Source organism: Euleptes europaea, chromosome 6 (genome assembly GCF_029931775.1).
Source record: "Euleptes europaea isolate rEulEur1 chromosome 6, rEulEur1.hap1, whole genome shotgun sequence".
NCBI lineage: Eukaryota > Metazoa > Chordata > Lepidosauria > Squamata > Sphaerodactylidae > Euleptes > Euleptes europaea.
The window spans coordinates 17,682,052-17,699,401 of record NC_079317.1 but is presented as its reverse complement, the minus strand read 5'-3'; the positions used below and the strand labels follow the sequence as shown (position 1 = coordinate 17,699,401).

The following is a 17,350-nucleotide window of genomic DNA, read 5'->3' as shown; positions in this document are numbered from 1 at the left end:
TATCTCGTAAGAAGGGGGATCCTTAGACAACTGAGCCATTCTAAACTAGATGCTGTTATTCCAGTTGGATCTTTGAATAATTTGAACTATCCTATCATAATGAGAAAATCCTCGGGCTTGTCAGGACATTTAATGCTAAGCCATATTGAGAAACGAGTGTTTTCTGATCAGCCACTGATTAAATAGGGAACTGCAATGGGGGAGAAAAACAGTCTCACACACACACACACACACGGATGGAATAGCATGCTGTTGAGATTGCTTTTAATAAAATAGAAAGCAATCAGTTGGCACTTGGCCATAAATTAGAGCGAGGGACCATCTTTGTGAATAAAAGGATCGTTAGAAAGTCTGTAACTGGTGGAAAAATTCATCTTACTGAAGTCTTTAAAAATGAACACTTAACACACACACAACATTAAAATCAGCTTACACCAAAATTAAGGAGTCCATTTTCATGGCCTCAGTTTTACTGAAAACATTCCCTAATGCCTGTCATATCCCACAGTTCAAATTTTTTGAACTTTCAGCAGGTCTGTAAATGTAAACACAAAGCCCACTATTTTTTATTGCCAGAAAAATCAGATGACTGGCAGCAATAGTAGAGCGGGCCCCAATCCATTACTTATGAATGTGATCAACCCATGATAGCCCCCTCCTCTTAAGGACAGACAAACCCTGACTTAATGTAAATCAGTTGCTTTGAGTAACCCAAGTTTCTTGAAATAATGTGACCCAATATAATGTAATAAAAGTATTATATCGCTGCCTGGGGTTAGCCCAGGCTAGCTTGAGCTTGTCAGATTTTGGGAGCTAAGTAGGGTCGGCCCTAGTCAGTATTTGAGTGGGAGACCACCGAGGAAGTCCAGGGTTGCTGCGCTGAGGAAGGCAATGGCAAACCACCTCTGTTAGTCTCTTGCCTTGAAAACACCATGAGGAGATCACCATGATTTGGCTGTGACTTGATGGCAAAAATATATATCGTTGTCTGCTTTCTTTTAAAACAGATGGAGAAACCTGGCTTCAATTGAAATAGAAATACAGACCTCGTTAATAAAACCATGTTGTATAATAATAATGAAACCATAGGATGTTAAACTATCTAAGCCAGCTTCATCGGTTGCTCTTAAGGAGATGCTGTCGTCCTTTGGGCTCTTTCAACTTGACAGTTTAGTAGAGTCCGAGACTTGCAAGCCAAATGAGTGACATTCCCCAAGTATACTCTGAAACTAAGACAACCAAACATATGGCCCCAATTCTATTTCTGTCCCAAACCACTTTGTAATCAGAATATCAGTGCCAGGAGACAACATCAGGGGAAGGCCTGAGCCTCTAGGCCCTCAATCCACTGTTAGATTGTTCAACTGCACAGTATTTCTGGGCCTCATCCCACCCCCCAGTCCAAAGGGTTGCTACCCCCTTTTTCAGCAGCCCTCAAGGAATCAACTCATGGTTAAAAGGCCTTCATGGGCAAGGGGGTAGCACAGCTGAGGTAACAAGCTGAGGCAACGTGTGGCATCTATCTCCTCAGAGTCTGGATAGCCAGAACCATTTTTTCACCACCATTTTAATTTGTCGCTTAAAAGATGGCCCTTTCAATTGTGAGGGTCCAGGAAGTTTCACAATTCAAAATAAACACACGGTGACCCAAAAGGAAGGGGGAAATGTGAAAAAACTGATCTGGGTTCCTAAAAGAATTAGTCTCCCTGCACTAACCATGTGCAGAGAGATATTTGTTCTCTATGAAGCTAACATGCAAGTCTGCTAGAACCTGATAAGAGGTTATGTGTTTCCACATAAGATATTGGCAAGCAGGCAGGGAAAACAACAACCCTGTCTGTCCTTGTGTAGAGAAGTATTATTTCATTAACTGTAGTATTCACACCTTCTTTAAAGCATGGTTAAAGGTGGTTATATGTAGCTGCTGAACTTGGTGCACAAAAGGTTTCCTTTGGGCATATGCTTTTTACAAACATTTGCTGCTTTATGGCCGAGACATTTATTCCCTATTTCATGCAAGGCGTGCTCCTCTGCATCTCAGTACCTTAGCTGAACCCACTCCATACTATGCAGGAAAAGAAAAGACGCATTCCTTGGTAAGGACCCAATTATTGGGTCACAGGACTGAAGATTGCTTTCCTCTGTGCCGCCCCTCCCACAGTATGATCACCCAGACTTTAGACTGCATTAGCACCGCTTGCTAGCACCTGTAGATAAATGCCTCTTATCCTAACCATTCTGTGCTGCCAGACAAGGAGCTCCCAGACTCTGGGAGTTCTGCTGTCTAGTTCAGCGGCAGAGTGCAGAAGGATCTACATGCTGCTTCCAGTCTGGCAGACACCCTATGAAAATTAGTAGTACTTGCTATGTGCCTTCCCTTCAAAAAGAAGAGTTGGTTTTTCTATATCGACTTTACCACTTAAGGGAGAATCAAACTGGCTTACAATCACCTTCCCCTCCCCACAACAGACACCCTGTGAGTTAGGTGAGACTGAGAGAGTGTGACTGGCCCAAGGTCACCTAGCTGGCTTCATGTGTAGGAGTGGGGAAACCAACCCAGTTCGCCAGATTAGCCTCTGCCGCTCATGTGGAGGAGTGGGGAATCAAACCCAGTTCTCCAGATCAGACCCCACTGATCCAAACCACCACTCTTAACCACTACACCACTCTTATTGTACGTGAATGCATGAAACTGCCTTGTTCTGAGTTAGATCATTGGTCAGGCATCCTGTCTCTCACAATGGCCAACTGGTTATTAACGAGGACCAACAAGAGGGCCTAGAGGCTAAGGCCTTCTCCTGATGTTATCTCCTAGCACTGATAGTCTGATTACAAAGTGGTTTGGGAGAGAAGCGGAATAGGGGCCATATGTTTGGTTGTGTTAGCTTCAGGGTGTAGCCGTGTTGGTTTGCAGTAGAACAGCTAGATAAACGTAGGGTTGCAAGCTCTGGGTTGGGAAATACCTGGAGATTTTGGGGATGGAGCTTAGAGAGGGTGGGGTTTGGGAGGGGAGGGACCTCATTGGGGTACAGTGCTATAGAGTCTACCTTCCAAAGCATCCATTTTTCCCGGGGGAACTGATATCTGTAACCTGGAGACAAGTTGTAATTCTGGGAGATCTCCAGCCTCCACTTGGAGACTAGCAACCATATTCAGTAGCACCTTAAAGACCAACAAGTTTTTGGGGGGTTTAAGTTTTTGAGGGTCAAAGCTAAGAGTATCTGACTAAGGAAACTTTGACTCTCAGAAGCTTATACCCAAAAAATCTTGTTGGTCTCTACGGTGCTCCTGGACTCGAATCAAATCAAAATACTGGGTTGGGTTCTGTGCAGTGCCAGCAGAAAGCACTGGTGTGTGGCAGATCTTTCCCGTCTTCCCCCAGAAGCCATCTATGAGCACAACAAGGCAATGCTAGCAGGTGTGGGGACCCTTGTGAATAAAATGTCACACAACGTGGAGGAGGAAATCACACCTCCAGCTTCTTCTGTCAGCAGCAATTCTGCTGTTGGCCGAAGTCTCCACGGGCCCAGGATTCAGCTCATTGTGTTTAACTCTTCCAGCCAGTCGGAGTCAACTTAATCAGCATCTTCTCGAGTCCCAATGACCAGAGTCTGTGGGCGATCGATAGCAAAGGGAACGTACACGTCCGCACTGGGATTACTGAGGAGATGCCTGTGGGAACTGATTGGGAGCATGTTCCAGGTAAGAATCTTCAGTTGGTGTTCTTGGTTGCTGTTGAGATGCCATCTGTGCTTGATCTGTAGTAATTGGTGAGTTCTTTGTCACTACTTGAATATACGTCTTTCTCCTGTGTGGACATGGCCTAAGACGTTTGAGAAGTAATGGAAGAAATGGGGTGGTTGGCCTATCTCCCCAATCAGTCCCTTTTGGGTTCCCAGGCTTGCCCCCCTCATTATCTGGGTTTCCTCATGGCCCCAAGGTCATGTTGCTGCTCACCCTCTTATTAGTGGGTTTCCTTCCTCTGCACTAGGGTTGCCAACCTCCAGTTACTAGCTGGAGATCTCCTGCTATTACAACTGATCTCCAGCCAATAGAGAAAATGGCCACTTTGGCAGTTGAACTCTATGGCATCCTCCCTCCAACCTTGTCCTCCTCAAGCTCTGCCCCAAAAACCTCCCTCCGGTGACAAAGAGGGATCTGGCAACCCTACTCCACATGGCCACTATGATCCTTTGCCTGTAATCTAACTTCTGGATTTTTGTAAAGGTTATTTTTTAAAATAGCAAAAGTGCTGCTTCCTTACAAAGGGAGGCCGTGAGAATCCTAGGAGTATACAGAACAGCTGTAGCATTCAGAGTAGTACACATGAAACATCTCAGTGATAGGTAGAAAAGCTTGCAAGGTATAGGGTGGTTTTAGAAGGGAAAAGGTAGATTAAAAAAAATAATGAGTGTGGCTAGGCTTAAGGACATGGGCAATAAAGCCCTACCATTGAAGAAGAAGAAACAGCATTTTTATGTTTTGTTGTTATTGTAAGCCATTTTGAGCATTACGTTTCGAACAAGTGGCTGTCAAGGCAATCCTAAACAGAGCTACACCCTTCTAAGTCCACTGACTTCAATGGTCTTAGAAGAGTATTACTCTGGTTAGGATTGCACTGTACATATTCTAAATAGAACAAGTAATAAGTATTTTTGACTCTAATGTTCAGACATGTTTGTTGTTTTAATTTATCCTGTTAAAATATTTTACTTTTTCTTTTTTCTGTGTGAGATTCCGGACAGATTGAGGAAAATGTGTACTATGTACTATCAGGTTTCTCAGTATTTGGGACAAGCATTTCTTTCTTGTGTCTTTGGATTTAGGGCTTCAGGCCTGCCAATTGGCAATAAGTACAAGAACGGTTTGGGCCCGCTGTCCAAATGGGGATGTGGCACGACGGTATGGCATCACAGATAAAAATCCCGCAGGAGACTATTGGAAGAAGATTCCGGGAAGTGTTTCCTGTTTGACAGGTGGGGCTTGTACCAGGCAAGATTTGTAAGCCTTTCGTCCCACTAAAATTAGAACTCAAAGCCAGAGATTTCCTGGAAACTTTAAAAGAGGAGATAGGGCTAGTGAGGCCTGGGTTCAAATGTCTGCTCAGCCCTGAAGCCTGCTGGGTGACTCTGGGTCACTTGCTCTTTCTCAGCCTCACCTCCCTCACAGGGAGGTTGTGAGGATGGAGGATGGGATAACCTTTTGCCTGAGTTCCTTGGAAGAAGGGTATGATAAAACGTGACAGAGCTTCCAACTTATTTCCCAAGTTGGCAGGGGAAAGAACCTGAGATGAATAGATAATAAAACACAGGATAACGTAGGAGCATTCTGTTTTATCCCTGCAGTTTGCTTGTATTTACATTCACCTGTTTATCTGTTTATTTACTTTATGCCCCGCCTTTCTCCCCAGTGGGAACCCAAACCGATTTAATCTTCACAACAGCCACCCTGTGAGGTAGGTTTTAGGGCTGAGAGCACAGAGTGGTAAGCTGCACTACTGCAGTCAAAGCTTTGCTCACAACCTGAGTTAAACCTGAAGGAGGAGTACCCACAAGCTCGGTACTCATTTGACCGACCTCGGAAGGATGGAAGGCTGAGTCAACCTTGAGCCGGCTACCTGAAACCAACTCCCGTCGGGATCGAACTCAGGTCATGAGCAGAGCTTGGACTGCAGTACTGCAGCTTACCACTCTGCACCACGGGGCTCCTTTATAGATTACCTGCACAGAAAAAATGAGGATCAGACCAGAAGTGGGCTGGAGCGGCAGGCTGGTTCCCACAAATCTCAGCTTAATGTGTTGATGAACAAGGCCTCATTCAGAAGGTGCAGTGGTTGGAGTGTCAGTCCACTTCAGGGAGAAAAGCAGGATTTATGTAATCCACTTCAGGGAAGAAGAAGAGTATCAGAGTATTCTCTCTAGTATCAGAGGAGCATGCCTATTATATTAGGTACTGTGGAACACAGGCAGGATGGTGCTGCTGCAGTCGTCTTGTTTGTGGCTTCCTAGAGGCACCTGGTTGGCCACTGTGCAAACAGACTGCTGGACTTGATGGGCCCTTGGTCTGATCCAGCAGGGCTTTTCTTATGTTCTAAGAGTTGGTTTTTTATATGCTGACTTTCTCTACCACTTAAGGAAGAATCAAACCGGCTCACAATCACCTTCTCCTTCCCACAGGGGCTGAGAGAGCTGTGACTAGCCCAAGGTCACCCAGCTGGCTTCATGTGGAAGAGTGGGGAAACAAATCCAGTTCACCAGATTAGCCGCCGCTCATGTGGAGGAGTGGGGAATCAAACCCGGTTCTCCAGACCAGAGTCCACCATTCTTAACCACTACACCACACTGGCTCTCAAGCAGGTTATACAGTGAGGGGAAAAAAGTATTTGATCCCCTGCTAAATTTGCCCGTTTGCCCTCTGACGGAGAAATGACCAGTCCATAATTTTAATGGTAGGTCTATTGTAGCTGTGAGAGACAGAATAACAACAGGAAAACCCCCAGAAACCCAGAAGACAAAACTCAGAGATTTATGTGCATTATAATGAGTGAAATAAGTATTTGATCCCTTTGCAAAATATGACTTACCGTATTTTTCGCTCCATAGGACGCACCGCTCCATAAGACGCACCTAGTTTTTAGAGCAGGAAAACAAGAAAAAAATCTTGTTTTCCTCCTCTAAAAACTTGTCTTATGGAGCGAATGCCGGCTGGGCGCGTCGGGACGGTGCGAGCCGGCATTCCCCGCCCCGACGGCCAGCTGGGAGGCGGGCAGGGCGCACAGAGCCGGCTGGGCGTGCTGGAACGACGCGAGCCGGCTCTGTGCGCCCCGTTCCAGTGTGCCCAGCTGGCTCTGTGCGCCCCGCTCGCCTGCCAGCTGGCCATCCGGGCGGGGAAAGCCGGCTCGCGCTGGAATGACGCGAGCGCACAGAGCCGGCTGGGCGCACTGGAACGACGTGAGCTGGCAGAGCCAGCTCGCGTCGTTCCAGCGCGCCCAGCCGGCTCTGTGCGCCCCGCCCGCCTGCCTGCTGGTCGTCCGGGCGGGGAAAGCCGGCTCGCGTTGGAACGACGCGAGCGCACAGAGCCGGCTGGGCGCGCTAGAACGACGCGAGCTGGCTTTCCCCGCCCAGACAGCCAGCTGGGAGGCGGGTGGGGCGCACAGAGCCGGCTGGGTGCGCTGGAACTGGGCGCACAGAGCCGGCTCGCGTCGTTCCAGCGCGCCCAGACGGCCAGCTGGGTCCTCCTCCTCCGAACACGGTGAGTTGAGTTGATGCCAGAGAGCTCGATTTTGGTCTCATCTGACCACAACACTTTCACCCAGTTCTCCTCTGGGTCATTCAGATGTGCATTGGCAAACTGCAGACGGGCCAGTACATGTGCTGGCTTGAGCAAGGGGACCTTGCGGGCTCTGCAAGATCTCAGTCCTTCACGGCGTAGTGTGTTACCAACTGTTTTCATGGTGACTATGGTCCCAGCTGCCCTGAGATCATTGACAAGTTCCCCCCGTGTAGTTCTGGGCTGCTTCATCACCGTTCTCATGATCATTGCAACTCCACGAGATGAGATCTTGCATGGAGCCCCAGACCGAGGGAGGTTGACAGTTAGGGTTAAGGTTAGGGTTAGGGTTGACACCTTCTCACCAAGCTGCTTGGCAATAGTCTTGTAGCCCAGTCCAGCCTTGTGCAGGTCTACAATCTTGTCCCTGACATCCTTGGACAGCTCTTTGGTCTTGGTCATGGTGGCTAGTTTGGAATCTGATGGATTGATTGCTTCTGTCGACAGCAGAACCCTAACCCTAATCTGGCTGGTTGATAGGGGATCAAATACTTATTTCACTCATTATAATGCACATCAATCTCTGACTTTGGTCTTCTGGGTTTCTGGGGGTTTTCCTGTTATTCTGTTTCTCACAGCTACAATAAACCTACCATTAAAATTATGGACTGGTCATTTCTTTGTCAGAGGGCAAACGGGCAAATTTAGCAGGGGATCAAATACTTTTTTTCCCCTCACTGTATATATCTAAATCGGGTGTCGGACTCAATTGTTACAAGGACTGGATATGGCATAAATGCCACTTGGTTGGGCCGGTCCATGCCTTGCCAGCCAAGATCGAGAGTGGGGGTGGGTGGGCTAGCTTGCAGACCAAATAAGAGCTTTTAAGGGGCCGAATCTGGCCCCACAGGCCTTATGTTTGACACCCCTGATCTAAATAACATAACTTCAGGTAGAGGAGCCAGAACACCAGTATGTATATCCAAGTGACGTTAGCAACCAAATCCCACCTCAAACTGCCTTTGAGTGGGACAGGAACAGTCTAACCTTTTCGCTTGGCGTTTTTATTTCCATATTTTGTGCTGGAAAGCAGCTAATCTTGATGGGAGGGGAGGGCAGATGCCTCAGCTCACCTTTTTGTTATCAGCCGGCATTCTAAAGGAATCTGGTAACTTGTTGTTTTTTCCCCTTCTCTTATTAGCTACTCCTCTAGATGAACTGTGGGCAATCGGTGCTTCAGGACAGCTCCTTCAACGCCTCACGAAGACTTTCCGCCACTCTTACTCCATGCAGAAGCACAGCGACGCCTCAATATCATTTCACTCTGACGATTTCGAAGATGAGTGGGAAGTCATATGAGGCCGTCGCGAGATGCGGAACTGTAAAATAGCGAGGAAACGCACTTGGAAATCCTGTTACATGCCAGAATGTCAGGCTTTTAAAGCCCCTCACGTTTTGACGATATTCGCACTTTGGTATTTAAAAAAAGAAAAGAAAAGAAAACTGATTGGTCCAAAAATTGTGTAGTGAGGTGTCTTGTTTCAATATCTCTCAGGCGAGATGGACAGCGTAGCTTACAAAGTTGTTCGCTTGTCTTATTGTAGCTGTTCTATTTTGAAATATAACATAAATTAACCTCATTAACAGCAAAACTAATTTGCTATAGCATTCACACTCACGTGTATTATGATAGGAAGGGCTCCTGGTTACATTAAATGTCTCCCTTCGGCAGAATACTTTTTTTTTGTTTCTTCTTGTACTTAAAACTCCAAGTAGAAGAAAGTGGGTACAGATGGGATGCAGACCACGTGTCACCTAGTTCTTTGGAAGAAACTAATTAAATGTGGCGGTAATATTTTTGATAGGAGATCAAATTCTGTTTTGTGATGCAATTTGGTGTTGAGCTGAAGATCTTCTGGGAAGAGCGCTCCATATAACTTCCAGGACTCCAGAGAATTTTGGTTTGTTGTGACGTCGGTTAAAAACCTTTATTTCAAGCATTGCCTAAGAGCTTGGACACTGGTTCCCCCTTATACAAACAACAAACTTAATGACTTGTCTTCCACAGGCGCCCAGGAATGGACTAACCCAACTGTTGCTGGTTAGACTTGTAAAACAAGAGGGCCGCTGTGGGTTGCAAGAATCCCTTTGCCCAACTGAACTGTGCCTCTTAACTAGAGTAGACGTTGAACTTTCTTCTTTGTAAAATAATAAGAATGAAAAGCAAGAAGTGGCATAAAGAAATATATTTATCCCAGAGGAGAGTCTGTGGTAATAGTCACAGCATGTCTTCACAATGGTAGATTTTAGCTACATTAGCTAAATCTTGTGATGTCTTACCTTATTTGAGATGTTTACAGCAGAAGTGCATAAATTGTTGGTTTATTAATCAGGGCAGCTTATAGTTTATGAAAGCTAATTTTTCTTAAGAACAAAAAAGGTCAAAAGAACTTGTTCGGTGGCTTAGATGGAAAGGCTGTGGTAGCATTTGGTTTTTGGTTTTTAAAATACCCAACCAAATTAATATAAAGTTTTAGAATGTCTAAACAGCTGCTGAAGAATCTGCAAATGAGCCAGCTTCCCCTGGGGGAGAAAGCATGAGATCCTAGTACTAATTCTATACCGTCCCCCACTTGTTAATTACTACTTGGGGGGATTTACACAGGAGAAACAATACAGGGGGAAAGGATTGACTTCCTTTCCCTCCACTGCCCGGATCTTCAGAGCAGATGTCGGGGCTTGCAAAAGACAGGAGATTTCCTTCATCCCGTTTAGTTTGGCCCTTGGGTCAAACTGAAAGGAATAAGTGTTTCCTCCTTCTGGAGAGAAAGAGGTGTAGCGAAAACCACAGCTCCTCCCAGCATCCAGAATTACCTCTGTTGCTGTGCATATCTGTTTTTGAAAGCGGGACTTACATCATTAGTGCTCAGTTTCTCAATCTTAATCTTTCAGCAGTTCACTGTGACCTGGGGGGGGGGGGGGGGAGGTTGTCATATTTATTTCCCGCCGAGAGCTGATATGTTTTGCTTGCTCCTCTTCCTCCTGTATAAGGAGTCGGTCTCTCAAGAGTTTCTTTTTTTAGTTCATCACTGGGTTGTAAGAGGCACTTGGCTATTGAGGTTTACTTGGTTCAAATGGGTGGGCTGTGTCAAGGAGCCCCATGGGAAGTGGATATTCAAAGAAGTGTTCTGACGTTGAGGACTTCAGAAGAATTGGGACGAAACAGCTACCCACGCCACCCGATCAAAAACACGATGCTCACCTGCAGTACTAAGAAATGACATTTTTATGGTTATTACACTTTTTTGGGGGGGAAGCCCTCTTGGTCATGGCTTGAACTTGCTTAGCTGTTCATACTCTGTACAATAAATTCAAATTGCTTTCTTGATGAATATTAACTGGTGTTGACAGTCCTTCTAAGCCCACGGGACTTTTTGTACAGTCTCATCTAACCATCGGAAATGTTTTCCATCCTTAGTTTCATTTCTGTACGCTTGTGTTTCTTTTGTGCTTTCAGACAAGTGCAATAAACTACCCCTTTTCTTTAAAAAAAATCTGAAGTTTGGCTGCTTAATATAAAATAACAATTCAAAATAAGGCAGGGTGTGTGACATAATTAAAACCTCCCATTGATGTTAAAAAAAATACTTGAGGACACCCCCAGCCATTCCAAAACCGAAAACGGCGTCGTACGGCACTTTGGTGTAGGTCAGGGGCTCTTGCCAGAATCTTGAGAATGCCAGCTTTTTAGGTTTAATTAAACAATAACATTTCCAGAGCCCACATTACTACGGATACACATTTGTAATTGCAGTAAAAAGAAGAGTTGGTTTTTATACACTGACTTTCTCTACCACTTAAGGAATAATCAAACCAGCTTACAATCACCTTACCTTCCCCCGAACAGACACCCTGTGAGGTAGGTGGGGCTGAGAGAGCTGTGACTAGCCCAAGGTCACTCAGCTGACTTTATGTGTAGGAGTGGAGAAACAAATCCAGTTCACCAGATTAGCTTCCGCCATTCATATGGAGGAGTGGGGAATCAAAACCAGTTCTCCAGATCAGAGTCCACCACTCCAAACCACCACTCGTAACCACTACACCTCCTTGGGGATCCAAGAAGATGGAAAGGAAGGCTATCGATGTTTCTATCCTGTGATCCTCTTAAGTGTTCCAACTATAGCCAGTTCAGAGGGTAGCCGTGTTGGTCTGCAGTGCAACAGCTAAGTTTGAGTCCAGTAGCACCTTAGAGACCAGAAAGATTTTTGTTGTATAAGCTTCCGAGAGTCAAAGGTCTAGACAAAAGTATCTAATGAAGGGAATCTTTGGCTCTCGAAAGCTTTATGCCCTAGAAGTCTTGTTGGTCTCTAAGGTGCTACTGGACTTGAGTCCAACTATAATCAGGTAGATGAATAGATAACACTTTTCCCTACTCCCCCACATGAAGCCTGCTGGGTGACCCTGGGCCAGTCACAGTTCTCTCAGAGCTCTCTCAGCCCCACCTACCTCACAAGGTGTCTGTTGTGGGGAGGGGAAGGGAAGGCAATTGTAAGCCGCTTTGAGACTCCTTAAAGGTAGAGAAAAGTGGGTTATAAAAACAACTCTTCTTGTACATGTAGGAGATGTTAGCTAAGAACCAAGATCTGACTGGTAGAAGAAGAAGAAAAAGAGTTGGTTTTTATATGCCGATTTTCTCTATCTTTTAAGGAGAATCAAACTGGCTTACAGCGTCCTTCCCTTCCTCTCCCCACAACAGACACCTTGTGAGATAGGTGAGGGTGAGAGACCTGTAAGAGAACTGTGACTAGCCCAGCTGGCTTCATGTGGAGGTGTGGGGAATCAAACCCAGTTCTCCAGATTAGAGTCCACGGCTCCTAACCACACCATGCTGGATCAAAACAGGTGAATTCTGTCAGTATTACAAAGGAGGGGGAAATGCAATTGGATTTAACAGTGAGTTGAACCTGAGAAACTTGGTGTTTGAAATGCCATTGCTCTCTTACATGCGATTAATAACGGCAGCCTCATTAATATCTAATTAACCCAATTCTGCTGCTACCAAAACTATACAGTGAATTAATAATGATTCCAATGGTCTCCTAGCCATATATCACTTTCCACTTAACCTCAGAGGTGGGAGGAGCAGAATTTTTATTACAGGCAAAGAACAGAGTCTTAAATATAATATGGAAGATGAGGACTTGGTTGGCTGTTTAAAATTTTAGCTAGGTTGGACACAAGTAGTCCCTCTGCTTCCTTGAGATGCATTTCAAAGGAACTCTCTTTTAGATGAAAACTCTTCAAAAATCCATTTATTCTGTAATGCTTATTCTGTGGCTATTTTACTTTTCTGTCTTCTGTGTTTCAGACAGACGAATGTGCTCTAGCAGCCATTCTCCAATTTTACCATCCTGAGGACCCCCCATCCCCATGTCGGTCTGTATGCCAGATGGACCCTTTTCAAAGCACGTTCAGTAAGCTGCCGGACTTCTCAAAGCAAAATGGCAAGACCCTTACCTGTTATACTTTAAAGACAAGTTTTTTTTAAAATCATATTTATTTGCTGCACATGGTTTACAAGATTGGATAGCTAATTCTACAAGGCCACAACTCAAAAGGCCAAGGCCCAAGTTCCAATCACTTTTACCCCTTGATCAGAAAAGACTTCACACTGGAGACAGCAAGAATTGTCCTCCCTTGTACATATTGAGTGTAGTTTGTCAATACTATCAGCCATTGAACTCAAAACCGGAAAAAAAATTTGGGGACAGTTTCAGAAATTAAAAGTGTTTCTGTTGCTAATAAATTATAATCTGAGCTGCTGCTATTTACAGGGATATCCATCTGTAAATTAGTTGGAGAGCTTTGTGCAATCATCCCAGAATTGTCTGTATGAACCCCCGCTGATCTTACTGCTGGAGGAATTACAGTTGAGTTCACAATATTATCTAATGCATAGTTTATAAATGAGTCAAGACTATTTTTGTCTTGGGATCTATCTTCAAAACAATTGGTTTTCCCCTCATTACCATTAAATTTAGAAGGAGCAGGAACGTCAGGGGCTAGGGCAATGTCTTTATTGCTAGTTGGAAAGGTCAATAGATTTTCCACTGCTTGGGTTGGGAGACTTTGGGATTAGAATAATTTAACCTCGGGATTAGTAGGCGTGTCCCCCCCTTCTGCTTTGTTCCTCTCCCCTTTCCACCTTTCCCACCTCCCCCTTTTCTACTTCCTCCTTTTTCCTTTTCTTTTCCTTTCCCTTTTTTTCTTGTCTTCCTCTTCCTCCCTTACAAATCAAATATGATGAAAAATATATAAGATATAGATATAAATCAGAAATAAAATTAATTATAAAATGTCAGATATAAAGAAATTGCATAAATAAATGGAATTGTATGCTAATCTATTTCTACACACATACACACACACACACACACACTATAACTACTGCTAATTCCATGAAGCATTCTTCAAACTTGCCTTTCAACTAGCAGCCCTAACTTCTTTCCATGAGTTAAACAGTTAACTAACTAATTAATACTGCAGTAGGCTAGAAATCCTACCAGATGAGAAAACTCACTCCTAAAAATTAGGCAAATAAGCTCAGTACCGAAACCTACATAAAGTAAGACGGGAGAATAAACTTAGATAAGATAGGAAGGAGGTAAAAAGTAAATGAATAGTGCAAAAAGCAAGTTGGCCAAATGCCAAGCTAAAACAAAGAGCTCACGAAAACATTCCTTGTCTCCATTAAGCCAACACACTACGAGCTGCAATTTTTCTCCCTGCTCATCCCACAACCGGGTGGAAACCCTGCTTAAGATTAAGAGTTCGAGCATAAAATAAAATGAGAAAGTAAATGAGTTAAAAAATAGCCCCAATAAGATAAAACAAAGAACTCTGTAGCAGAGTACAGTGTCTGCCTTGCACTCTCCAGAACTGTGTGAAATGGCAGATGAATAGCCAATGGCTGTTAAATTTCGGGAAAAGGAAAAAAATATAAATTCCCTTCTGCAGTCAATACAGCTCTGAATTCTACCATGAACACGTGCTCTCTCTCACATACACACATACATGCCTTATACTGAATCAGACCATTTGTTCATCAAGGTTAGTATTGTCTACTAGACTGGCAGCAGCTCTCCAGGGTGTCAGAAATGGGTCTTTTTTCTGTGTAATGCATGGGCTCTCAACAAGGGGGGAATTCCCCCCCAGGGGGATTTTAGGGTTTGGGGGGGGGATTGGGACCACTATTCAGCAAAGTGTGATGTCCTGTAGATTATGTACAATCTGTAAAATTGTAGTTTCCAGGCTGAAGTGCCCCACATATTTTTTTTATTTCTTCACGCTGAACCATCGTTCCAGTCATCACTGCGAAGCCAGCGCATACCTGCTTCGCATTTCTTAAGAGCCCCTTTAATGCGACCTTTTGTATTTGCTCCGCCTCCACATTGAAGCATTTACTGAAGGAACCATAAAAAATCACAGCCGTGGCTTAGCTATGCAAACCAAGGAACGGGAGTTGGGGGTGGAATTTGTTTGACTTTCTCCTCTTGCATCAGGACCGTCATTTTAAAATAGTCATTTTAAAGGGCGGATTTAAAAAGCAGCTTTGAGCGAGCATCAAAATCGACCCTGCATAAATGGTCATTGACTTCTACCGAAGATCCAGTCTTGATGTTGCAAAGTCCTAGAGTTTGTTTGAGTGGACCATATGAGGCTTTTATATCAGACATGCCACTGAAGTGTTTGTGCATCTTAGATGCACGCCAGCCCTTTTCTGCTCATGACTGTGGCGCACTGGAGAGAAGCAGTTTCAGCCTCCCCCACAGTCCCCATTTCCATATCCTCAAACTGCCTTATGGAGCTGCTTGTGATCTGTTTTGTGAAACCATGTTACGTGGCTGCACACAGGTTTCTTTTTGCATTGGGGACATTAGCACAGGAGTCTGCAACCCACGGCTCTAGAGCCAAAGGTGGCTCTTTAGAAAAAATAAAATGAAATCATGAAGTTAAGGTATAGCGGAGGCATATGTGGGATGCTAGAACAATCACTCAGTGAAGGGTCTGGCAGGCAAAGAGTTTTTAATGGAATTAAAGGACTTCTTAGAGATGCTTTATGGAAGGAAAATAATAGAGGTGATCCCAATGCAGAATCTGCACAGATGTATGTGTGGGGGTATAAAGTGTCATCAAGTTGCATTTGACTGATGGCGACCCCAGCGGGGCTTTCAAGGCAAGTGAGAAGCAGAGGTAGTTTGCCATTGCCTCCCTCTGCAGAGTCTTCCTTAGAGGTCTCCCTTCCAAGTACCAATCCTGCTTAGCTTCCAAGATCTGACGAGATCGGGCTACACCATGCCGCCTTCCCTCTGCACATATGTATACCAATGCACTAAAACTTGTGCAGGGTGCTCATTATTTATAGAGCACAGGAACACATGAAACTGTGGTCGTTTATCCATGGGGTTTTACCTAGGGTTTGATGTTCGCTCAACCCACACTTTTCCATTGTGAATCCCAAATTTGCTATGCACCAGCAAACTCACCAAGCTCAAATCCAGAAGCGTCTCCCCGCCCCTTGAAAACAGTACTTTGTAATTGGCTGTAATGCTTACTGTGAGAAAAACATCCAGCTCCCCTCTTCCCCCAGTGGAAACCCAAGTGCCATTTTACAAAACAATTTCAATAACTGGTGCTCTTTATAAGGAACGGGAGGGACGAAACCCGTATCATTTAAAAACCCTTTCTTATGTGAATGTCTGCTCAGAAACAAAAATTAGGAAGCATTTGCGTTCCCGCCCCTTTACAAGCTGCTTTGTAATTGGCTGTAGTACTTACTGTGAGAAAAACGTCTACCAGCCTATCTCCCTTGTTGCGCGCGTTGGCTTATGCATAGATATTTCACCCAGGCTGATCTCAGGAGAGATCGAAGAATCGGGTTATTACAGGAACGGGAAGACCTGGGATTTGCAAGGGCTGGCTGTGAGGTCATCTCTAATAGATGGAAAACTCATGCATAATACCAACTGAGTCAGACCAGGGGAGAACTTGAGTGAAAATACCTGTGCATAAATGACCTGCCTTATACTGAATCAAACCCTTGCTCTGCCAAGCTCGGTATTGTCTACTATGGCTGGCAGTGGCTCTCCGGCAGAGGTCTTTCATACCACTTCCTACCTGATCCTTTCAATCGGGATTAAACCTAGGACCTTCTGCATGCCAAGGAGATGCTCTTCCACTGAGCTGCAGCTCCTTCTTGTTGTTAGACCTTGTGTATGCCACTTCCTAACAAAGGACTTGCAACAACCAGTGTTTAGAGTGCCAACACTTTATTGCTATATTAATGAACATGTCAGTAATGTTAAGTTGCAGATTTTCAGTTGTGCGTACAGGCCTTCTTATCCTTACTCTTTGTTTCTCTCTTGCCCTGAATTTTGTTGTGGTTTGGCTCTTTAAGTAGTGGCTACATGCAGCAGTTGGAGGATGCAAAAACGATGGGGCAGGGGGAGGCTGAAGCTGTGTGGTGTAGTGGTTAAGAGCAGTGGACTTTAATCTTGAGAACCGAGTTTGATTCCCCACTCCTCCACATGAAGCCTGCTAGGTGACCTTGGGCCAGTCACAGTTCTCTCAGAACTCTCTCAGCCCCCCCTACCTCACAAGGTACCTGTTGTGGGGAGGGGGAAGGTGATTGTAAGCCACTTTGAGCCTCAAAGGTAGATAAAGTGGGGTATAAAAACCAACTCTTCTTCTTCCCCTGATTGCTGCAGTTGCAAGCAGAAAAGAGAGTCAGCATTCACCTGGAAGGCACAAAACTCCCATTTCACATTGGACACAAAGTCCTCCAGTCATTTGCCAACAAACACAAGGACTGTGCAATGTGAAGATTGGCCTGAACCATTCACACTAGAGATCTCTTCATGTGGCTTTTGAAATATGGAAAGCGACAAATTGTGATTTTTCATTTAAATAAGCATAAGGCTCTGTAGTTATTTCTAGCCTCAATGTCTACCCCACATCTGCACACCTGTCTTTCGGATCCAAGTAAGCGTCTAAACACCTTGATATAACCACCACCACTTTG

The 17,350-nt window shown here is 44.8% G+C and overlaps 1 protein-coding gene across 1 annotated transcript in view; it reads left to right on the top strand.

The window, feature by feature from the left end:
* TECPR2 (tectonin beta-propeller repeat containing 2) overlaps positions 1-8,756 on the top strand; it is a 69,462-nt gene extending 60,706 nt beyond the window's left edge. Inside the window, exons 18-20 of the mRNA XM_056851766.1 lie at positions 3,561-3,702; positions 4,827-4,976; positions 8,471-8,756. Coding sequence (XP_056707744.1) covers positions 3,561-3,702; positions 4,827-4,976; positions 8,471-8,628 — 450 coding nt within the window. The 3' untranslated portion in view covers positions 8,629-8,756. The remainder of the gene's footprint in view (positions 1-3,560; positions 3,703-4,826; positions 4,977-8,470) is intronic.
* Positions 8,757-17,350: the final 8,594 nt, after the last annotated feature.